The sequence below is a fragment of the Oncorhynchus masou genome, chromosome 20 (genome assembly GCF_036934945.1).
Source record: "Oncorhynchus masou masou isolate Uvic2021 chromosome 20, UVic_Omas_1.1, whole genome shotgun sequence".
Lineage (NCBI taxonomy): Eukaryota > Metazoa > Chordata > Actinopteri > Salmoniformes > Salmonidae > Oncorhynchus > Oncorhynchus masou.
The window spans coordinates 21,568,584-21,593,159 of record NC_088231.1 but is presented as its reverse complement, the minus strand read 5'-3'; the positions used below and the strand labels follow the sequence as shown (position 1 = coordinate 21,593,159).

The 24,576-nt window shown below is 48.6% G+C and overlaps 1 protein-coding gene across 3 annotated transcripts in view; it reads right to left on the bottom strand.

Moving 5' to 3' along the window:
* The window catches only part of ecpas (Ecm29 proteasome adaptor and scaffold), a 176,247-nt gene that overhangs the window by 25,887 nt on the left and 125,784 nt on the right, over window positions 1–24,576 (bottom strand). For all 3 annotated transcript variants that reach the window (XM_064926747.1, XM_064926748.1, XM_064926750.1), the window contains 21 exons: window positions 23,193–23,361; window positions 22,109–22,248; window positions 21,483–21,561; window positions 21,128–21,247; window positions 16,345–16,430; window positions 15,856–15,931; window positions 15,667–15,716; window positions 14,848–14,914; window positions 13,723–13,845; window positions 12,063–12,166; window positions 10,729–10,852; window positions 10,524–10,604; window positions 9,918–10,146; window positions 9,407–9,498; window positions 8,845–8,979; window positions 8,102–8,273; window positions 7,409–7,581; window positions 6,753–6,854; window positions 6,343–6,466; window positions 4,726–4,871; window positions 3,844–3,898 (listed from right to left, as the gene is read on the bottom strand). In XM_064926747.1, coding sequence (XP_064782819.1) covers window positions 3,844–3,898; window positions 4,726–4,871; window positions 6,343–6,466; window positions 6,753–6,854; window positions 7,409–7,581; window positions 8,102–8,273; window positions 8,845–8,979; window positions 9,407–9,498; window positions 9,918–10,146; window positions 10,524–10,604; window positions 10,729–10,852; window positions 12,063–12,166; window positions 13,723–13,845; window positions 14,848–14,914; window positions 15,667–15,716; window positions 15,856–15,931; window positions 16,345–16,430; window positions 21,128–21,247; window positions 21,483–21,561; window positions 22,109–22,248; window positions 23,193–23,361 — 2,447 coding nt within the window. The remainder of the gene's footprint in view (window positions 1–3,843; window positions 3,899–4,725; window positions 4,872–6,342; window positions 6,467–6,752; window positions 6,855–7,408; window positions 7,582–8,101; window positions 8,274–8,844; window positions 8,980–9,406; window positions 9,499–9,917; window positions 10,147–10,523; window positions 10,605–10,728; window positions 10,853–12,062; window positions 12,167–13,722; window positions 13,846–14,847; window positions 14,915–15,666; window positions 15,717–15,855; window positions 15,932–16,344; window positions 16,431–21,127; window positions 21,248–21,482; window positions 21,562–22,108; window positions 22,249–23,192; window positions 23,362–24,576) is intronic.

The window sequence follows — 24,576 nt, the reverse complement described above, 5'->3', positions numbered from 1 at the left end:
CAGTCCCATGATCCACTATGTTACCCCCATTCCACACACACCAGTCCTATGATCCACTGTTACCCCCCATTCTACACACACCAGTCCTATGATCCACTGTGTTACCCCCATTCCACACACCAGTCCCATGATCCACTATGTTACCCCCATTCTACACACACCAGTCCTATGATCCACTGTTACCCCCATTCTCCACACACCAGTCCTATGATCCACTATGTTACCCCCCATTCCACACACACCAGTCCCATGATCCACTGTGTTACCCCCCATTCTACACACACACCAGTCCTATGATCCACTATGTTACCCCCATTCTACACACACCAGTCCCATGATCCACTGTTACCCCCATTCTACACACACCAGTCCCATGATCCACTATGTTACCCCCCATTCTACACACACCAGTCCTATGATCCACTGTTACCCCCATTCTACACACACCAGTCCCATGATCCACTATGTTACCCCCATTCTACACACACCAGTCCTATGATCCACTGTGTTACCCCCCATTCCACACACACCAGTCCTAAAATCCACTGTTACCCCCCATTCTACACACACCAGTCCTATGATCCACTATGTTACCCCCCATTCTACACACACCAGTCCTATGATCCACTATGTTACCCCCCATTCTACACACACCAGTCCCATGATCCACTATGTTACCCCCCATTCTACACACACCAGTCCTATGATCCACTATGTTACCCCCCATTCCACACACACCAGTCCTATGATCCACTATGTTACCCCCCATTCTACACACACCAGTCCTAAGATCCACTGTTACCCCCATTCTACACACACCAGTCCCATGATCCACTATGTTACCCCCATTCTACACACACCAGTCCTAAGATCCACTGTTACCCCCATTCTACACACACCAGTCCCATGATCCACTGTTACCCCCATTCTACACACACCAGTCCTAAGATCCACTGTTACCCCCATTCTACACACACCAGTCCCATGATCCCCTGTTACCCCCATTCTACACACACCAGTCCCATGATCCACTGTTACCCCCATTCTACACACACCAGTCCCATGATCCCCTGTTACCCCCATTCTACACACACCAGTCCCATGATCCACTGTGTTACCCCCCATTCTACACACACCAGTCCTATGATCCACTATGTTACCCCCATTCTACACACACCAGTCCTAAGATCCACTGTTACCCCCCATTCTACACACACCAGTCCCATGATCCCCTGTGTTACCCCCATTCTACACACACCAGTCCCATGATCCACTGTTACCACCCATTCTACACACACCAGTCCCATGATCCACTGTGTTACCCCCCATTCTACACACACCAGTCCTAAGATCCACTGTGTTACCCCCCATTCCACACACACCAGTCCTAAGATCCACTGTGTTACCCCCCCATTCTACACACACCAGTCCCATGATCCACTGTGTTACCCCCATTCTACACACACCAGTCCCATGATCCACTGTGTTACCCCCCATTCTACACACACCAGTCCCATGATCCACTATGTTACCCCCATTCCACACACACCAGTCCTAAGATCCACTGTGTTACCCCCCATTCTACACACACCAGTCCTATGATCCACTGTGTTACCCCCATTCTACACACACCAGTCCCATGATCCACTGTGTTACCCCCATTCTACACACACCAGTCCCATGATCCACTATGTTACCCCCATTCTACACACACACCAGTCCTATGATCCACTGTGTTACCCCCATTCTACACACACCAGTCCTAAGATCCACTGTTACCCCCATTCTACACACACCAGTCCCATGATCCACTATGTTACCCCCATTCTACACACACCAGTCCTATGATCCACTATGTTACCCCCATTCTACACACACCAGTCCCATGATCCACTATGTTACCCCCATTCTACACACACCAGTCCCATGATCCACTATGTTACCCCCATTCTACACACACCAGTCCTATGATCCACTATGTTACCCCCCATTCTACACACACCAGTCCCATGATCCACTATGTTACCCCCCATTCTACACACACCAGTCCTATGATCCACTGTTACCCCCATTCTACACACACCAGTCCCATGATCCACTGTTACCCCCCATTCTACACACACACCAGTCCCATGATCCACTGTGTTACCCCCCATTCTACACACACCAGTCCTAAGATCCACTGTTACCCCCATTCTACACACACCAGTCCTATGATCCACTGTGTTACCCCCATTCCACACACACCAGTCCCATGATCCCCTGTTACCCCCCATTCTACACACACCAGTCCCATGATCCACTGTGTTACCCCCCATTCTACACACACCAGTCCTAAGATCCACTGTTACCCCCCATTCTACACACACCAGTCCCATGATCCACTGTGTTACCCCCATTCTACACACACCAGTCCTATGATCCACTGTGTTACCCCCATTCTACACACACCAGTCCTAAGATCCACTGTTACCCCCCATTCTACACACACCAGTCCCATGATCCACTGTGTTACCCCCCATTCTACACACACCAGTCCTATGATCCACTGTTACCCCCCATTCTACACACACCAGTCCCATGATCCACTGTTACCCCCCATTCTACACACACCAGTCCCATGATCCCCTGTGTTACCCCCCATTCTACACACACCAGTCCTAAGATCCACTGTTACCCCCCATTCTACACACACCAGTCCTATGATCCACTGTGTTACCCCCCATTCTACACACACCAGTCCTATGATCCACTGTTACCCCCATTCTACACACACCAGTCCTATGATCCACTATGTTACCCCCCATTCTACACACACCAGTCCTATGATCCACTGTTACCCCCCATTCTACACACACCAGTCCTATGATCCACTGTGTTACCCCCCATTCTACACACACCAGTCCCATGATCCACTGTGTTACCCCCCATTCTACACACACCAGTCCCATGATCCACTATGTTACCCCCATTCTATACACACACCAGTCCTATGATCCACTGTGTTACCCCCATTCTACACACACCAGTCCCATGATCCACTGTTACCCCCATTCTACACACACCAGTCCGATGATCCACTGTTACCCCCATTCTACACACACCAGTCCTATGATCCACTATGTTACCCCCATTCCACACACACCAGTCCCATGATCCACTATGTTACCCCCATTCTACACACACCAGTCCCATGATCCACTATGTTACCCCCATTCTATACACACACCAGTCCCATGATCCACTGTGTTACCCCCATTCTACACACACCAGTCCCATGATCCACTGTTACCCCCCCATTCTACACACACCAGTCCTATGATCCACTGTTACCCCCATTCTACACACACCAGTCCCATGATCCACTGTTACCCCCCATTCTACACACACCAGTCCTATGATCCACTGTTACCCCCCATTCTACACACACCAGTCCAATGATCCACTGTTACCCCCCATTCTACACACACCAGTCCCATGATCCACTATGTTACCCCCCATTCCACACACACCAGTCCCATGATCCACTGTGTTACCATTCTACACACACCAGCCCCATGATCCACTATGTTACCCCCCATTCTACACACACCAGTCCCATGATCCACTGTTACCCCCCATTCTACACACACCAGTCCTATGATCCACTGTTACCCCCCATTCTACACACACCAGTCCTATGATCCACTGTTACCCCCCATTCTACACACACACCAGTCCCATGATCCACTGTTACCCCCATTCTCCACACACCAGTCCCATGATCCACTGTTACCCCCATTCTTCCCATCAGCCATTGAGCTTCTTATTGTGGTCTGAGTGATCATGGAGTCGTTGACTCACCATCAGGGTCCGACAGGATGGAGATGAAAGCAGTCTGGATCTCCTTCAGGTGAGACTGGAAGATGAGACAAAAAAAGTCAGAGAGAGTCAATAACTCACAAGGAATTTAGTTCTCCATCACTTTCCTCTGTTATCTTGGATCTCAGACTTGACATTCGACCCCCCCCCTTGACCTTTCAATCAAGTCTGAGCCCTTGACCCCTGACCCCTAACCAGTCATACTGTACCCTGAGCTCTTTGTGCTGGAGCAGTTTCTTGACCCCCCCCAGCCCTAACCCCTGACCCCCAGCCAGTCATACTGTACCCTGATCTCTTTGTGCTGGAGCAGTTTCTTGACCCCCCCCAGCCCTAACCCCTGACCCCCAGCCAGTCATACTGTACCCTGATCTCTTTGTGCTGGTGCAGCTTCTTGACCCCCGACCCCTAACCTCTTTGTGCTGGTGCAGCTTCTTGACCCCCGACCCCTAGTGTCCGTACCCTGATCTCTTTGTGTTGGTGCAGCTTCTTGACCCTCAACCCCCGACCCCTAGTGTCCGTACACTGATCTCTTTGTGCTGGTGCAGCTTCTTGACCCCCGACCCCTAGTGTCCGTACCCTGATCTCTTTGCGCTGGAGCAGCTTCTTGACCCCCGACCCCTAACCTCTTTGTGCTGGTGCAGCTTCTTGACCCCCGACCCCTAGTGTCCGTACCCTGATCTCTTTGCGCTGGTGCAGCTTCTTGACCCCCGACCCCTAACCTCTTTGTGCTGGTGCAGCTTCTTGACCCCCGACCCCTAGTGTCCGTACCCTGATCTCTTTGCGCTGGAGCAGCTTCTTGACCCCCGACCCCTAACCTCTTTGTGCTGGTGCAGCTTCTTGACCCCCGACCCCTAGTGTCCGTACCCTGATCTCTTTGTGCTGGTGCAGCTTCTTCACCAGAGAGAGCAGCCATATACAGGCAGCCTGTCTGACGTGGGGGTTTTGACTTGGGATGTACTTCGCCAGGATGGAGTTCAGCACCCACGGAACCACATCATTACTCTGCACGTCTGACAGGGAGGCAAGGGGATTGGACAGTTACGACATTACAAAACAACCAATAGGAAACGCATTACAAAGACAAGAACCAAAATCAGTCAGAGATGTGTTTCACACCACAGGGAGGGTTGAAGGGTGGAACCACTGTGGATTGAAGGCTTGAACCACTGTGGATTGAACCACTGTGGATTGAAGGATTTAATCACTGTGGATTGAAGGATTTAACCACTGTGGATTGAAGGCTTGAACCACTGTGGATTGAAGGCTTGAACCACTGTGGATTGAAGGCTTGAACCACTGTGGATTGAAGGCTTGAACCACTGTGGATTGAAGGCTTGAACCACTGTGGATTGAAGGCTTGAACCACTGTGGGTAGAAACCACTGTGGCTTGAATGATTTAACCACTGGTTGGTCCACTGTGGATTGAGGGGTTGAACCACTGTGGATTGAGGGATTTAACCACTGTGGATTGAGGGATTGAACCACTATGGATGAACCACTGTGGATTGAGGGGTTGAACCACTGTGGATTGAACCACTGTGGATGGAAGGGTTGAACCACTGTGGATTGAGGGGTTGAACCACTGTGGATTGAGGGGTTGAACCACTGTGGATTGAACCACTGTGGATGGAAGGGATGAACCACTGTGGATTGAGGGGTTGAACCACTGTGGATTGAGGGGTTGAACCACTGTGGATTGAACCACTGTGGATTGAGGGGTTGAACCACTGTGGATTGGGGGATTGAACCACTGTGGATTGAACCACTGTGGATTGAGGGGTTGAACCACTGTGGATTGAGGGGTTGAACCACTGTGGATTGAACCCCTGTGGATGGAAGGGATGAACCACTGTGGATTGAACCATTGAGGATTGGGGGATTGAACCACTGTGGATTGAAGGTTTGAACCACTGTGGATTGAGGGGTTGAACCACTGTGGATTGAGGGGTTGAACCACTGTGGATTGAGGGATTGAACCACTGTGGATGAACCACTGTGGATTGAGGGGTTGAACCACTGTGGATTGAGGGATTGAACCACTGTGGATTGAGGGGTTGAACCACTGTGGATTGAGGGATTGAACCACTATGGATGAACCACTGTGGATTGAGGGATTGAACCACTATGGATGAACCATTGAGGATTGAAGGCTTGAACCACTGTGGATTGAAGGCTTGAACCATTGAGGATTGAAGGCTTGAACCACTGTGGATTGAAGGCTTGAACCATTGAGGATTGAAGGCTTGAACCACTGTGGATTGAAGGATTGAACCCCTGTGGATGGAAGGGATGAACCACTGTGGATTGAAGGATTGAACCCCTGTGGATGGAAGGGATGAACCACTGTGGATTGAAGGTTTGAACCACTATGGATGAACCACTGTGGATTGAGGGGTTGAACCACTGTGGATGGAAGGGTTGAACCACTGTGGATTGAACCATTGAGGATTGAAGGTTTGAACCACTGTGCGTAGTCTTACTGTCTGGGGGACTGTATTGTTCCTCAGTACAGGTCCAGGGGTCCCTGGCAGCTCCAGAACTGGTCCCTATAGCAGCACTGGTGATGGCCTCACCTACTGTAAACTGTAGTTCTACCTGTTTGGCCTGGGAGACAGAGGGGGGGAGGGGGGGAGAGGAGGGAGAGAGGTGGAAAGAGTTCAATTCTTGCTTCTCATCATGTCAGCTTTTTCTGCATGATATACAAGTGTCTTATGAAGCTTCAAAGGTCCTATGAAGCTTTATGAATGCCTTATGAAGCTTAATTTAGGTATTATGAAGCTTTACCAGTGTCTTATGAAGCTTCAAAGGTCCTATGAAGCCTTATGAATGTTTTATGAAGCTTCATAAAGGTCTTAAAAGGCTCCCTTAAAATGAGAGCCAGTCCCCTTACCTCCACAGAGTCCATGAGCCCCTGCAGCAGCTTCTTCTGGTGGGCAAAGCCTCCATCGCCCACTGGTAGATAACCCAGAGTCTGGATGGCTCTCTCCTTCATCTGGACAGACAGAGACCACATCTAACGATTAACTACACCTGTCTACCTAACAGTCTGGATGGCTCTCTCCTTCATCTGGACAGACAGAGACCACATCTAACTATTAACTACACCTGTCTACCTAACAGTCTGGATGGCTCTCTCCTTCATCTGGACAGAGAGACCACATCTAACTATTAACTACACCTGTCTACCTAACAGTCTGGATGGCTCTCTCCTTCATCTGGACAGGCAGAGACCACATCTAACTATTAACTACACCTGTCTACCTAACAGTCTGGATGGCTCTCTCCTTCATCTGGACAGAGAGACCACATCTAACTATTAACTACACCTGTCTACCTAACAGTCTGGATGGCTCTCTCCTTCATCTGGACAGAGAGACCACATCTAACTATTAACTACACCTGTCTACCTAACAGTCTGGATGGCTCTCTCCTTCATCTGGACAGGCAGAGACCACATCTAACTATTAACTACACCTGTCTACCTAACAGTCTGGATGGCTCTCTCCTTCATCTGGACAGACAGAGACCACATGTATCCATGGTTACCTTGAGGGTCTCTTTCCCAGAGGGGATGCGAGCCAGCATGTTCTCCACCACGGCTAGTTTGGTGAATCCCTCTCCTTCTGAAGGGATGAGCAGAGGCCCGTTCCTCCCGATCTCCCCGAGGGCCGTACAGGCAGCGACAGCGAGCAGAGGGGAACCGCTGTCTAGGAACGAGCCTAGGAACACACACGACATGAACCAACCTGGAAACACAACACTGTCTAGGAAAGAGCCTAGGAACACACACACACACACACAGTCTAGGAAAGAGCCTAGGAGCACACACACACACACACACACACACACAAACCAACCTGGAAACACAACACTGTCTAGGAAAGAGCCTAGGAACACACACACACAGTCTAGGAAAGAGCCTAGGAGCACACACACACACACAAACCAACCTGGAAACACAACACTGTCTAGGAAAGAGCCTAGGAACACACACACACACACACACGACATGAACCAACCTGGAAACACAACATTGGATCGAAAGGATCTCTTTTAATGCCACGACTATACCTTTCTTCCTTAAACTGTGTTCTTTCCACAAATATATTTAAAAATTATAAATATGAGTAATGTCTTGTAACAATGTGAATTAGCATAAAACTGGTCAAAAAGAATTAGCATAAAAAAAAAATAGAGTAAATATTACCTGAAAAGTAAAAAACGGTGACCGTCACCTACCGATGGCTTTGGTTGCTATAGCGACCAGCTCCTCGTCCTCCTTGGGCGTGTCGTTCATCCTCTGCTCCCGGTTGAGGGCGGAGTCTCCGTTAGCGAAGGACTTCCTCTTGCTCATGTACCTGGCCACCATGTAGCCCAGCGCCATGATGGCTCCGTGCTGGGTCTCGGGGCTCTGCAGTTTCCAACAGGTTTTACTTTCAGCTCAGTGAAACAACTTTTACTTCAGTACATTACATTCAAAATTACCGTATAAAAACACATTTTAGACCAGGAAAAATTGGGTCCTATTATATGCAGCAAATATATGAGAAAATAAAAATTTCACTCCTTGGCCTACACACGTGTGTATCTCCAGGAGGGGGAGGGGCTACACACCATCTCCAGGAGGGGCTACACACGTGTGTATCTCCAGGAGGGGCTACACACGTGTGTATCTCCAGGAGGGGCTACACACGTGTGTATCTCCAGGAGGGGCTACACACGTGTGTATCTCCAGGAGGGGCTACACACGTGTGTATCTCCAGGAGGGGCTACACACGTGTGTATCTCCAGGAGGGGGAGGGGCCTACACACGTGTGTATCTCCAGGAGGGGGAGGGGCTACACACATGTGTATCTCCAGGAGGGGGAGGGGCTACATACGTGTGTATCTCCAGGAGGGGGAGGGGCTACATACGTGTGTATCTCCAGGAGGGGGAGGGGCTACATACGTGTGTATCTACAGGAGGGGGAGGGGCTACATACGTGTGTATCTTTAGTGATCTTGATGAGCGTCTGAACGGCAGTCTTCAGCTCGTTTCCTGACATGGTGGACACCACCACAGCGTAGAGCTGAGCTGCCAGCTCCCTTAGGTCCTCCTTGTTGGTGTTCATTAGACTCTGCGGAAGGGGAAATGTAGTATTAGCGTTAGCGTAGCATGAAGCATACAGATGTAGCATCGACTAGCGTTAGCGTAGCATGAAGCATACAGATGTAGCATCGACTAGCGTTAGCGTAGCATGCAGCATACCAACATATAATTTACAGTAGTAGCATTGGCTAGCGTTAGCGTCGACTAGCATTTCTTAGCATTGGCCTAGCATGTAGCATATCAAGGTAATATATCCGAGTAGTATATTACATTGCGTCGATTAGCGTAGCATTAGCATTGATCAACATTCCAATTAATATTTTACATAAGTAGCGTCAATTAGCATTAGCATACCTAGGTATCATTTACAGTAGTAGCATCAATTAGCATTAGCATACCTAGGTATCATTTACAGTAGTAGCATCAATTAGCAAAGCACGCAGCATTTTTTTTACCTTGATCCAGTCGATCTTCTGGATAAACATGGGGGCCAGGTTCTGAGGACAGACAGACACCACCTCCAGAAGACAGTACATCACAGGGACTCCTATCAAAATCAAATCAAGAATTAAAAAAATAATGTAAAAACATACAATGTATTTACTAGCCTTATATCCACACAGATATGCTCACTTCAATGCTCACTGGCATTTCTTAGCATTGGCCTAGCATGTAGCATATCAAGGTGCTATATCTGAGTCGTTTTTAGTACATGTCGTCAATTAGCGTAGCATTAGCATTCCAATTAATATGTTCCATAAGTAGCGTCAATTAGCATACCATGGTATCTTTTACAGGTATGAATAATGCATTTCCTAGCCTGGAATCCAAGATCAACAACGGCGAAACGGAGCATACCATTTTGGATCCCAGACCTGTAAACACGTGAGTATTTGGAGACAAGGAGACGAGGAGACAAGATAAGGAAACAAAGAAGAAAAAAAAGGCAGGCATCACATCACTCGCCTCCTACAGCAGACAGCAGCTGCTGCAGTAGCTCCATGTAGACCTGCACAGGGTTGACCTCCGCCCCCTTGGTTCCAGTGGAGGACGGGGAGGTCAGGGGTTCGTTGGAGAGCAGGGCGTGCGTGTAGCGGCCGATGGCGGGCGCGTCGTCCTGCATGTCCGCCAGGCTCTTAGAGACGGGAGTGGCCCCAGCGCTGTGGGCCAGACACATCCGCAGGTACAGCACGATCTGGAGACAGGAAACCCCGGGGGTTAGAAAAGGAAGTTGTGTCTATTAACAGGAAGTGCAGAAAGGTATACATCTTCTCCCCCGTGTTTCGTTTCATTCTTTAAAACTTCCCTCTTCAATTGTTTTGTGGTTTGGCCAGTCATAAACAGCATGGACACACAGCCTGGTTCCTCTCCAGGTTTCTTCCTAGGTTCTGGCCTTTCTAGGGAGTTTTTCCTAGCCACCGTGCTTCTACACCTGCATTGCTTGCTGTTTGGGGGTTTAGTGCTGGGTTTCTGTACAGCACTTTGAGACATCAGCTGTATGTACGAAGGGCTATATAAATACATTTGATTTGGACGTTCATACAACTATGTAGTTGATTTGGTTGGTCTTACCTCGCCAAACGCAGAAGGGTTGAAGGGGAGTGTGTACGTCCCCACGATGTACTTGGCCGGCGTCCTCATCCTCTGAGCAGCCTAAAGAACAGACCAGGTCAACAGGGCTGTGAAGACCTAATGCTCAGGCACCTGTCTCTCTACATTACCTACAGAGTAAATGATGTAATGACAGGGGCTGGGGGGGGGGGGGTTACGCTCTCACCTTCTCCTGGATGTAGGCCACCATGTCAGGGAATGAGGGCATGGGTTTACGGCTCTCTTTCTCTGAGTTCTTAGCAGGCAGAGCCCTCAGGACACGCTGGGCCTCGCTGCACACCTCCTCTCTCCTGTAATAACACACCATAGAAACACTGAGGTCAGGACTTTGGGCCTCTCTCCTATAATAACACACTATAGAGACACTGGGTCTCTCTCCTATAATAACACACCATAGAGACACTGGGTCTCTCTCCTATAATAACACACTATAGAGACACTGGGCCTCTCTCCTATAATAACACACTAGAGACACTGGGTCTCTCTCCTATAATAACACACCATAGAGACACTGGGTCTCTCTCCTATAATAACACACCATAGAGACACTGGGTCTCTCTCCTATAATAACACACCATAGAGACACTGGGTCTCTCTCCTATAATAACACACCATAGAGACACTGGGCCTCTCTCCTATAATAACACACCATAGAGACACTGGGCCTCTCTCCTATAATAACACACCATAGAGACACTGGGCCTCTCTCCTATAATAACACACCATAGAGACACTGGGCCTCTCTCCTATAATAACACACTATAGAGACACTGGGCCTCTCTCCTATAATAACACACCATAGAGACACTGGGCCTCTCTCCTATAATAACACACCATAGAGACACTGGGCCTCTCTCCTATAATAACACACCATAGAGACACTGGGCCTCTCTCCTATAATAACACACCATAGAGACACTGGGCCTCTCTCCTATAATAACACACCATAGAGACACTGGGTCTCTCTCCTATAATAACACACCATAGAGACACTGGGTCTCTCTCCTATAATAACACACCATAGAGACACTGGGCCTCTCTCCTATAATAACACACCATAGAGACACTGGGCCTCTCTCCTATAATAACACACCATAGAGACACTGGGCCTCTCTCCTATAATAACACACCATAGAGACACTGGGCCTCTCTCCTATAATAACACACCATAGAGACACTGGGCCTCTCTCCTATAATAACACACCATAGAGACACTGGGCCTCTCTCCTATAATAACACACCATAGAGACACTGGGCCTCTCTCCTGTAATAACACACCATAGAGACACTGGGTCTCTCTCCTATAATAACACACCATAGAGACACTGGGCCTCTCTCCTATAATAACACAACATAGAGACACTGGGTCTCTCTCCTATAATAACAGACTTCCTATATGTTTTTTCTCAGTGTGTGTGTGTGTGTGTGTGTGTGTGTGTGTGTGTGTGTGTGTGTGTGTGTGTGTGTGTGTGTGTGTGTGTGTCTAGTGTTGAGACTTACGGGTCCCCAGCAGCCAATAGGAGCAAGTATCTGGAGGGCACGTGATCAGGAGCGAATACTGTGCTGGCGTACTTCATTGCCACCTGACGCACCTGCACCTCAGGCTGACCAATCACAACACAGAAGAACACAATATTCAGAACTTTGACTGACCAATCAGAAAGCAATACTGCAACTTAAATCATCTAGATTCTTCAGCAACACTTGGACAACAGTGACATTCTGGAACACTTGGGCAACAGTGACATTCTGGAACACTTGGACAACAGTGACATTCTGGAACACTTGGACAACAGTGACAGTATTCCCTACAATGACGACACAATATAAAACACGCGCCATATATTCCTGGTAAATTAAATCACATGTTTCTTCTACATCCTAGCTAGTAGAACAAGTAATATTTCATATACAAATCATAGAGAGATTATAGGACAGGGGTCAGAAACAGGTGGACAGTGGTGGTTTATGTTGGAGCCCCCCAAAGGAACAAGAACCAGGGCAAAACAAGACATGAAGAATCGGCAGCAGGGTTTAGTTTAGGAAATCTGTTCAAGTATTCCCATCTACAAAGAAAAAAAGAGATGTATGGTGTCTCAATGTAATCAAGGTATGAAATTGTTATTTTCAAATAAAATCTATTTTTTTGGTCTTAGTTGTGTTCAATTTGCCTTTTACAAATTACTGCAATTAAGTTCCGGCCCCCTGATCATCCTCTCCGACAATAATCTTCTCACAGCTGAATCTAGTTTCCTACCCCAGTCATTGGAGAAACCAGAGCTTCCACCCGGTTGACTACAGCTTCCTGTAGGTTAGCGTGTCATAGGAGAAACCAGAGCTTCCACCCGGTTGACTACAGCTTCCTGTAGGTTAACGTGTCATAGGAGAAACCAGAGCTTCCATCCGGTTGAGTACAGCTTCCTGTAGGTTAGCGTGTCATAGGAGAAACCAGAGCTTCCTTCCGGTTGACTACAGCTTCCTGTAGGTTAGCGTGTCCTAGGAGAAACCAGAGCTTCCTTCCGGTTGACTACAGCTTCCTGTAGGTTAACGTGTCATAGGAGAAACCAGAGCTTCCATTCGGTTGACTACAGCTTCCTGTAGGTTAACGTGTCATAGGAGAAACCAGAGCTTCCACCTGGTTGACTACAGCTTCCTGTAGGTTATCGTGTCATAGGAGAAACCAGAGCTTCCATCCGGTTGACTACAGCTTCCTGTAGGTTAACATGTCCTAGGAGAAACCAGAGCTTCCATCCGGTTGACTACAGCTTCCTGTAGGTTAATGTGTCATAGGAGAAACCAGAGCTTCCTTCCGGTTGACTACAGCTTCCTGTAGGTTAGCGTGTCCTAGGAGAAACCAGAGCTTCCTTCCGGTTGAATATGACCCCCTGTAGGTTAGCGTGTCCTAGGAGAAACCATAGCTTCCATCCGGTTGACTACAGCTTCCTGTAGGTTAACGTGTCATAGGAGAAACCAGAGCTTCCATCCGGTTGACTACAGCTTCCTGTAGGTTAATGTGTCATAGGTGAAACCAGAGCTTCCTTCCGGTTGAATATGACCCCCTGTAGGTTAGCGTGTCCTAGGAGAAACCAGAGCTTCCATCCGGTTGAGTACTGCTTCCTGTAGGTTAACGTGTCCTAGGAGAACTCATATCTACTGTTACCTTGCCCATGTAAGCTGCCACCAGGGCTTCCATCAGGTTCAGTAGCGCCCCCTGTAGGTTAGCGTAGGCTCCCACCATCATAGACAGAGCCTCCTGGATGGCAAGACGGACATCAGGCTCCTCCTGTACACACACACACACCACACACACCACACCACACACACACACACACACACACACACCACACACCAGGTCAGATGGGGCAGGAGGACGGTTAGAATATATGAAAAGGTCACTGCCATAAACCTTGAATTATGTTTTGGAGGCCTTTGTGTTTTGTCTAATATATATATAAAGTTTTATTTATTTTCCTTCATTTAACTAGGCAAGTCAGTTAAGTGGGTTAACTGCCTGTTCAGGGGCAGAAGGACAGATTTGTAACTTGTCAGCTCGGGGCTTTGAACTCGCAACCTTCCAGTTACTAGTCCAACGCTCTAACCACTAGACTACCCTGCCGCCTCTACACTCTAACCACTAGGCTACCCTGCCGCCCCTACACTCTAACCACTAGGCTACCCTGCCGCCCCTAAACTCTAACCACTAGGCTACCCTGCCGCCCCTACACTCTAACCACTAGGCTACCCTGCCGCCCCTACACTCTAACCACTAGGCTACCCTGCCGCCCCTACACTCTAACCACTAGGCTACCCTGCCGCCCCTACACTCTAACCACTAGGCTACCCTGCCGCCCCTACACTCTAACCACTAGGCTACCCTGCCGCCCCTAAACTCTAACCACTAGGCTACCCTGCCGCCCCTACACTCTAACCACTAGGCTACCCTGCCGCCCCTACACTCTAACCACTAGGCTACCCTGCCGCCCCTACACTCTAACCACTAGGCTACCCTGCCGCCCCTACACTCTAACCACTAGGCTACCCTGCCGCCCCTACACTCTAACCACTAGGCTACCCTACCTCCTCTACACTCTAGCCACTAGGCTACCTGCCTCCACACTCTAACCACTAGGCTACCTACCTCCTCTACACTCTAACCACTAGGCTACCCTGCCGCCCCTACACTCTAACCACTAGGCTACCCTGCCGCCTCTACACTCTAACCACTAGGCTACCCTGCCGTAAACAGTGTATTGAAATAGCATTGTCCTGAGGCAGGAACACCTACCTTGCACATGGCCTCAAAGAACTGCTGGACCAGAGCGATATCTTTGGTGAAGAGTTGAGGCATTCGGCTGAGAAGAGAGGAAACGTCCCCTCACTAATCACACCATCATCATCATCACTCACATCACATCATCACTCACATCATCATCATCAACTCACATCATCATCATCATCACTCACATCACTCACATCAACTCATCATCATCATTACATCATCAACTCATCATCACTCACATCACATCATCACTCACATCAACTCATCATCACATCATCATCATCACTCACATCATCATCATCACTCACATCATCACTCACATCATCACTCACATCATCATCATCACTCACATCATCATCATCATCATCAACTCATCATCATCAGTCACCTCATCATTATCAAGACACATTGGTTGTTAAAGTTCCAATGTGTAGCTTTTTTTTGGGGGGGGGGGGGGTAATCTGACCAAATTCACATAGAAACGTGTGTTACAGATAATGTGGTTCTCATTGAAAGCCATGAGAACAAGCGGTAGATCTATTCTATGTGCACTATTTCTATACTTCTTGTTCTTAAGTTTATTCTTTTGCTTTCGGTTTTGTACACCAGCTTCAAAACAGCTGAAAACACAATATTTTTTTGGGGGGTTATGGAGAAGATATTTCACAGCGTTTTCGATGGTACAACGATTCTCTACACTACCCTTGGTTATGTTTTGTCACATGAACCGAGACGAGGTAAACCATTCGAATTTTAGCAAACAGGGAACGGAGAAGAGAATTCGGCATAGCGCGTTTTAAATAGACAGATTTTGACCGTAAATACCTGGACAGTTTCCCCACAGCAGAGTAGGCCATACACAGCAACTTAGGATCCTGCCAAATCAAACAACAACATATCCCATCATGCTGCTCTAAACCAGGAGCACGCAAAGCATCAACCATTGAAAAGGAGAATAGCTACGATGTGTAGTTGATGAAACGAGATTAGAAACACATTGATTGATGGCGCTACCTCCTTGTACTCGTTGATGAGCTTGGTGAGACCATTCAGCAGCATCAGACCCAGTGGTTTGTTGGTGTCAGGACATCTGTCAGAGAGGAGAGACACAACATGTTAGGAGTGGCTTTAGTGTGGGTTAGTGTTGGGCTGGAACAAAAAGCCTGCACACACACACACACACACACTCCTTTGATGACCGCCTCAATTCATTTTTGTAGTTTGTTTTTGTTATTGAAGCATTTACTACTAACTTAGTGGTCACCAACCGGTCGATCTCAAATCGACTTGTCGATCGCCAAGGCATTTCCAGTCGATCGCCAAGGAAGACAAAATGATCTAGGGCCAGCTCTTAGACTGCGTTTACACAGGCAGCCCAATAAATGATCTGACCCGGGACCAGTAACTGTCTCTATAAGGAAGGGTTGGGTGAAACTGACCCGGGACCAGTAACTGTCTCTATAAGGAAGGGCTGGATGAAACTGACTTGGGACCAGTACTTACACCTGACAGATGTGGTGAACAAACTGAAGTGTAAGAGAGAGCAGCTTGTTGTTGGTGTTGGCTCCAAACAGACCGTCGTACACCACCTGGGGAGAGGAGAGAGAGAGAAGAGGAGGAGGAGATAAGGAGAGAGAGAGGAGGAGAGAGAAGAGGAGGAGATAAACAGGAAATAGACAGGTGAAGGTTTCTTTGAGAGAAAGACAGCGGAAGGACATTCAAAAGATTTGCACACACACTACAGCAGTACCTGTATGTTAGCCACACACACACTACAGCAGTACCTGTATGTTAGCCACACACACACTACAGCAGTACCTGTATGTTAGCCACACACACACACACACACACTACAGCAGTACCTGTATGTTAGCGACACACACACACTACAGCAGTACCTGTATGTTAGCGACACACACACACTACAGCAGTACCTGTATGTTAGCGACACACACACTACAGCAGTACCTGTATGTTAGCGACACACACACTACAGCAGTACCTGTATGTTAGCCACACACACACACTACAGCAGTACCTGTATGTTAGCCACACACACACACACTACAGCAGTACCTGTATGTTAGCGACACACACACACACTACAGCAGTACCTGTATGTTAGCGACACACACACACACACTACAGCAGTACCTGTATGTTAGCGACACACACACACACACTACAGCAGTACCTGTATGTTAGCGACACACACACACACACTACAGCAGTACCTGTATGTTAGCGACACACACACACACTACAGCATTACCTGTATGTTAGCCACACACACACACTACAGCAGTACCTGTATGTTAGCGACACACACACACACACTACAGCAGTACCTGTATGTTAGCGACACACACACACACTACAGCAGTACCTGTATGTTAGCGACACACACACACACTACAGCAGTACCTGTATGTTAGCGACACACACACACACTACAGCAGTACCTGTATGTTAGCGACACACACACACACACTACAGCATTACCTGTATGTTAGCCACACACACACATTACAGCAGTACCTGTATGTTAGCGACACACACACACACACTACAGCAGTACCTGTATGTTAGCGACACACACACACACACTACAGCAGTACCTGTATGTTAGCGACACACACACACACTACAGCAGTACCTGTATGTTAGCGACACACACACACACTACAGCAGTACCTGTATGTTAGCGACACACACACACACTACAGCAGTACCTGTATGTTAGCGACACACACACACACTACAGCAGTACCTGTATGTTAGCCACACACACACACTACAGCAGTACCTGTACGTTAGCCACACACACACTACAGCAGTACCTGTATGTTAGCGACACACACACACTACAGCAGTACCTGTATGTTAGCGACACACACACACACTACAGCAGTACCTGTATGTTAGCGACACACACACACACTACAGCAGTACCTGTATGTTAGCCACACACACACACTACAGCAGTACCTGTATGTTAGCGACACACACACACACACTACAGCAGTACCTGTATGTTAGCCACACACACACACACACTACAGCAGTACCTGTATGTTAGCCACACACACACACACACTACAGCAGTACCTGTACGTTAGCGACACACACACACACACACTACAGCAGTACCTGTACGTTAGCGACACACACACACACACACACTACAGCAGTACCTGTACGTTAGCGACACACACACACACACACTACAGCAGTACCTGTATGTTAGCGACACACACACACACACACACTACAGCAGTACCTGTATGTTAGCGACACACACACACACTACAGCAGTACCTGTATGCTAGCGACACACACACACACACACACACACACACACACACTACAGCAGTACCTGTATGTTAGCGACACACACAAACACACACTACAGCAGTACCTGTATGTTAGCCACACACACACACACACTACAGCAGTACCTGTATGCTAGCGACACACACACACACACACACACACTACAGCAGTACCTGTATGTTAGCGACACACACACACACACACTACAGCAGTACCTGTATGTTCGCGACACACACACACACACTACAGCAGTACCTGTATGTTAGCGACACACACACACACTACAGCAGTACCTGTATGCTAGCGACACACACACACACACACACACACACACACACTACAGCAGTACCTGTATGTTAGCGACACACACACACACACACACTACAGCAGTACCTGTATGTTAGCGACACACACACACACTACAGCAGTACCTGTATGCTAGCGACACACACACACACTACAGCAGTACCTGTATGTTAGCGACACACACACACACACTACAGCAGTACCTGTATGTTAGCCACACACACACTACAGCAGTACCTGTATGTTAGCCACACACACACACACACTACAGCAGTACCTGTATGTTAGCCACACACACACACACTACAGCAGTACCTGTATGTTAGCGACACACACACACTACAGCAGTACCTGTATGTTAGCCACACACACACACTACAGCAGTACCTGTATGTTAGCCACACACACACACACTACAGCAGTACCTGTATGTTAGCCACACACACACACTACAGCAGTACCTGTATGTTAGCGACACACACACACACACACACTACAGCAGTACCTGTATGTTAGCCACACACACACACATTACAGCAGTACCTGTATGTTAGCGACACACACACACACACTACAGCAGTACCTGTATGTTAGCGACACACACACACACACACTACAGCAGTACCTGTATGTTAGCCACACACACACACACACACTACAGCAGTACCTGTATGTTAGCCACACACACACACACTACAGCAGTACCTGTATGTTAGCCACACACACACACACTACAGCAGTACCTGTATGTTAGCCACACACACACTACAGCAGTACCTGTATGTTAGCCACACACACACACACACTACAGCAGTACCTGTATGTTAGCCACACACACACACACTACAGCAGTACCTGTATGTTAGCCACACACACACACACTACAGCAGTACCTGTATGTTAGCCACACACACACACACACTACAGCAGTACCTGTATGTTAGCCACACACACACACTACAGCAGTACCTGTATGTTAGCTACACACACACACTACAGCAGTACCTGTATGTTAGCGACACACACACACTACAGCAGTACCTGTATGTTAGCGACACACACACACTACAGCAGTACCTGTATGTTAGCGACACACACACACACTACAGCAGTACCTGTATGTTAGCGACACACACACACACTACAGCAGTACCTGTATGTTAGCGACACACACACATTACAGCAGTACCTGTATGTTAGCCACACACACACACTACAGCAGTACCTGTATGTTAGCCACACACACACACACACTACAGCAGTACCTGTATGTTAGCTACACACACACACACTACAGCAGTACCTGTATGTTAGCGACACACACACACACACACTACAGCAGTACCTGTATGTTAGCTACACACACACACACACTACAGCAGTACCTGTATGTTAGCTACACACACACACACACACTACAGCAGTACCTGTATGTTAGCTACACACACACACACACACTACAGCAGTACCTGTATGTTAGCGACACACACACTACAGCAGTACCTGTATGTTAGCGACACACACACACTACAGCAGTACCTGTATGTTAGCGACACACACACACTACAGCAGTACCTGTATGTTAGCGACACACACACACACACACTACAGCAGTACCTGTATGTTAGCTACACACACACACACACACTACAGCAGTACCTGTATGTTAGCGACACACACACACACACACTACAGCAGTACCTGTATGTTAGCTACACACACACACACACACTACAGCAGTACCTGTATGTTAGCTACACACACACACACACTACAGCAGTACCTGTATGTTAGCGACACACACACTACAGCAGTACCTGTATGTTAGCGACACACACACACACACACTACAGCAGTACCTGTATGTTAGCGACACACACACTACAGCAGTACCTGTATGTTAGCGACACACACACTACAGCAGTACCTGTATGTTAGCGACACACACACACTACAGCAGTACCTGTATGTTAGCGACACACACACACACACTACAGCAGTACCTGTATGTTAGCTACACACACACACACTACAGCAGTACCTGTATGTTAGCGACACACACACACACACACACACACACTACAGCAGTACCTGTATGTTAGCTACACACACACACACACTACAGCAGTACCTGTATGTTAGCTACACACACACACACACACACACACACACTACAGCAGTACCTGTATGTTAGCTACACACACACTACAGCAGTACCTGTATGTTAGCGACACACACACACACACACACACACTACAGCAGTACCTGTATGTTAGCTACACACACACACACACACACACTACAGCAGTACCTGTATGTTAGCTACACACACACACACACTACAGCAGTACCTGTATGTTAGCGACACACACACACACACACACTACAGCAGTACCTGTATGTTAGCGACACACACACACACAAACACTACAGCAGTACCTGTATGTTAGCGACACACACACACACACACACTACAGCAGTACCTGTATGTTAGCGACACACACACACACACACACTACAGCAGTACCTGTATGTTAGCGACACACACACACACACACACTACAGCAGTACCTGTATGTTAGCGACACACACACACACACACACTACAGCAGTACCTGTATGTTAGCCACACACACTACAGCAGTACCTGTATGTTAGCCGGGAAGCACTCAGCGGCGAGGCGTGACCGTAAGAGATGTGGTAGGATCTTCATCTTGACTCTGGTGCTGACCGGCTCATGTTTCAGCTCCCTCTTCAGACTGGCCCCCTGTCACATAACAGGACATGAGTTGGACCAACAGTTTGACACAGTGTGATACTGTTCACACACACACACACACACACAACCAATCAATCTGGATGATGTAATGACCGTGCCGGACAGATGTCGGCCTCCGGCTCATCAAAGCCACTTCCTGTCAGGAAGCCATTTTGAAGTGGATTCAATTCAAGAGCAAGTTTGAACGAGTTCAGGAAGTTTGGAGAGGGGAATCGTTCCACACCTTGGTTTTGAGGGGGATGTCTCCCAGGTAGACCTTGTACATCCTGTTGACGATCAGGGGGTTGTTCCAGTCGATAATACTGCAAAAACAAACAACAACAACACATGACGTCATATCACAAATCAACGAACGCCCCGTGGAACCCCGGGGCAAACTCCCCGGGGGAACCCCAGGGCAAACTCCCCGTGGCAACCCCAGGGCAAACTCCCCGTGGAACCCCGGGGCAAACTCCCCGTGGCAAACTCCCCGTGGCAACCCTGGGGCAAACTCCCCGTGGCAACCCCAGGACAAACTCCCCGTGGCAACCCCAGGGCAAACGCCCCGTGGCAACCCCAGGGCAAACTCCCCGTGGGAACCCCAGGGCAAACTCCCCGTGGGAACCCCAGGGCAAACTCCCCGTGGGAACCCCAGGGCAAACTCCCCGTGGGAACCCCAGGGCAAACTCCCCGTGGCAACCCCAGGGCAAACGCCCCGTGGAACCCCAGGGCAAACTCCCTGGGGGAACCCCAGAACGAACTCCCCGGGGAACCCCAGAACCAAATCCTGTAGCATGATGTAAATGGACTAATGAGGTGCGCCCCTATCTCACCATCCCATAATAGTAGAATAGTCCCATAGATACCCACCTCTGCTTGCTCTTGAGCTCCAGGTCCGCGGCCGTGGCAACGCCGTGTCTTGTGTCGCTAGAGGCAACCACCAGGTGTATGACCGTCTCCACCTCCGGTACCTGTTCTGCCTCGATGAACTTCACTATGCCGAGTTTACACTGGGAGAGACGTAGTCATTACCTCACAACCACAGTACAACAACCTCAACCACAGTACAACAACCTCAACCACAGTACAACAACCACAGTACAACAACCACACTACAACAACCACAGTACGTACAACAACCACAGTACGTACAACAACCACACAACCACAGTACGTACAACAACCGCACAACCACAGTACGTACAACAACCACACAACCACAGTACGTACAACAACCGCACAACCACAGTACGTACAACAACCGCACAACCACAGTACGTACAACAACCACAGTACGTACAACAACCGCACAACCACAGTACGTACAACAACCACAGTACGTACAACAACCACAGTACGTACAACAACCACAGTACGTACAACAACCACAGTACGTACAACAACCACAGTACGTACAACAACCACAGTACGTACAACAACCACACAACCACAGTACGTACAACAACCACACAACCACAGTACGTACAACAACCACACAACCACAGTACGTACAACAACCACACAACCACAGTACGTACAACAACCACACAACCACAGTACGTACAACAACCACAGTACAACAACCACACAACCACACTACAACAACCACACTACAACAACAGTACAACAACCACACAACCACAGTACAACAACCACAAGTCTCAACAACCACAAGTCTCAACAACCACAGTCAGTTAACAACAACAGTCAGTTAACAACAACAGTCAGTTAACAACAAATTCTTATTTACAATGACGGACTAGGAACAGTGGGGTTAACTGCCTTGTTCAGGGGCAGAACGACAGATTTTTACCTTGTCGGCTCGGGGATTTGATCAAGCAACCTTCCGGTTACTGGCCCAATATTCTAACCACTAAGGCACAATACTCCGCCCCAAGAAAGGTGTGATACACCTTCCTCTAAGGTCAAAGGTTCAAAGTTCAGAGGTCAGTACCTGTTCCAGCTGCTCTGGGCTCCACTGGGCCTCTCCGATGACCCTCTTGGCAGCGTAGACACTCATCCCTGGAGGAGGCTGGGGGAGGCCCGGTCCGGCCGCCGCTGCCCCAGAGCTACCCTGAGGGGACGAGGGAGCTGGGCGAGTGGGAGGCTCGTTCAGGACAAACCTGGAGGCCAAAGGAGAGAGGGGGGAGGGGGAGAGGTCAACAACAAGGTACATTGTTTAGGGATTGTAATAATTAATTCAAGCAGTCTTTGGAAAAACTATTACTTGAGTGAGCATGTTGTTTGCAAGTTTTATAGTATGTTAGACCGTTTTAACAATAACCGATAACATACTAGCATACCTGAACACTTAAAATGGCCAGCCCCACAGGCTACATGCCAAATGGCACCCTATTCCCTACACAGTGAACTACATAGTGCCCAGGGCCCTAGAGAGTGAACTACATAGTGCCCAGGGCCCTAGAGAGTGAACTACGTAGTGCCCAGGGCCCTATAGAGTAAACTACGTAGTGCCCAGGGCCCTATAGAGTAAACTACATAGTGCCCAGGGCCCTATAGAGTAAACTACATAGTGCCCAGGGCCCTATAGAGTGAACTACATAGTGCCCAGGGCCCTATAGAGTGAACTACGTAGTGCCCAGGGCCCTATAGAGTAAACTACATAGTGCCCAGGGCCCTATAGAGTGAACTACATAGTGCCCAGGGCCCTATAGAGTGAACTACGTAGTGCCCAGGGCCCTATAGAGTAAACTACGTAGTGCCCAGGGCCCTATAGAGTAAACTACATAGTGCCCAGGGCCCTATAGAGTAAACTACATAGTGCCCAGGGCCCTATAGAGTAAACTACATAGTGCCCAGGGCCCTATAGAGTAAACTACATAGTGCCCAGGGCCCTATAGAGTAAACTACATAGTGCCCAGGGCCCTATAGAGTAAACTACTAGTGCCCAGGGCCCTATATAGTGAACTACTAGTGCCCAGGGCCCTATATAGTGAACTACTAGTGCCCAGGGCCCTATATAGTGAACTACTAGTGCCCAGGGCCCTATATAGTGAACTACTAGTGCCCAGGGCCCTTGGACAGGCAGCGCAGTCTCCCCACCCCAGGGTAGCCTAGTGGTTAGAGTGTAGAGGCGGCAGCGTAGCCTAGTGGTTAGAGTGTAGAGGAGGTAGGGTAGCCTAGTGGTTAGAGTGTAGAGGTGGCAGGGTAGCCTAGTGGTTAGAGTGTAGAGGTGGCAGGGTAGCCTAGTGGTTAGAGCGTTGGACTAGTAACCGAAAGGTTGCAAGTTCAAACCCCCGAGCTGACAAGGTACAAAATCTGTCGTTCTGCCCCTGAACAGGCAGTTAACCCACTGTTCCTTGTCCGTCATTGAAAAT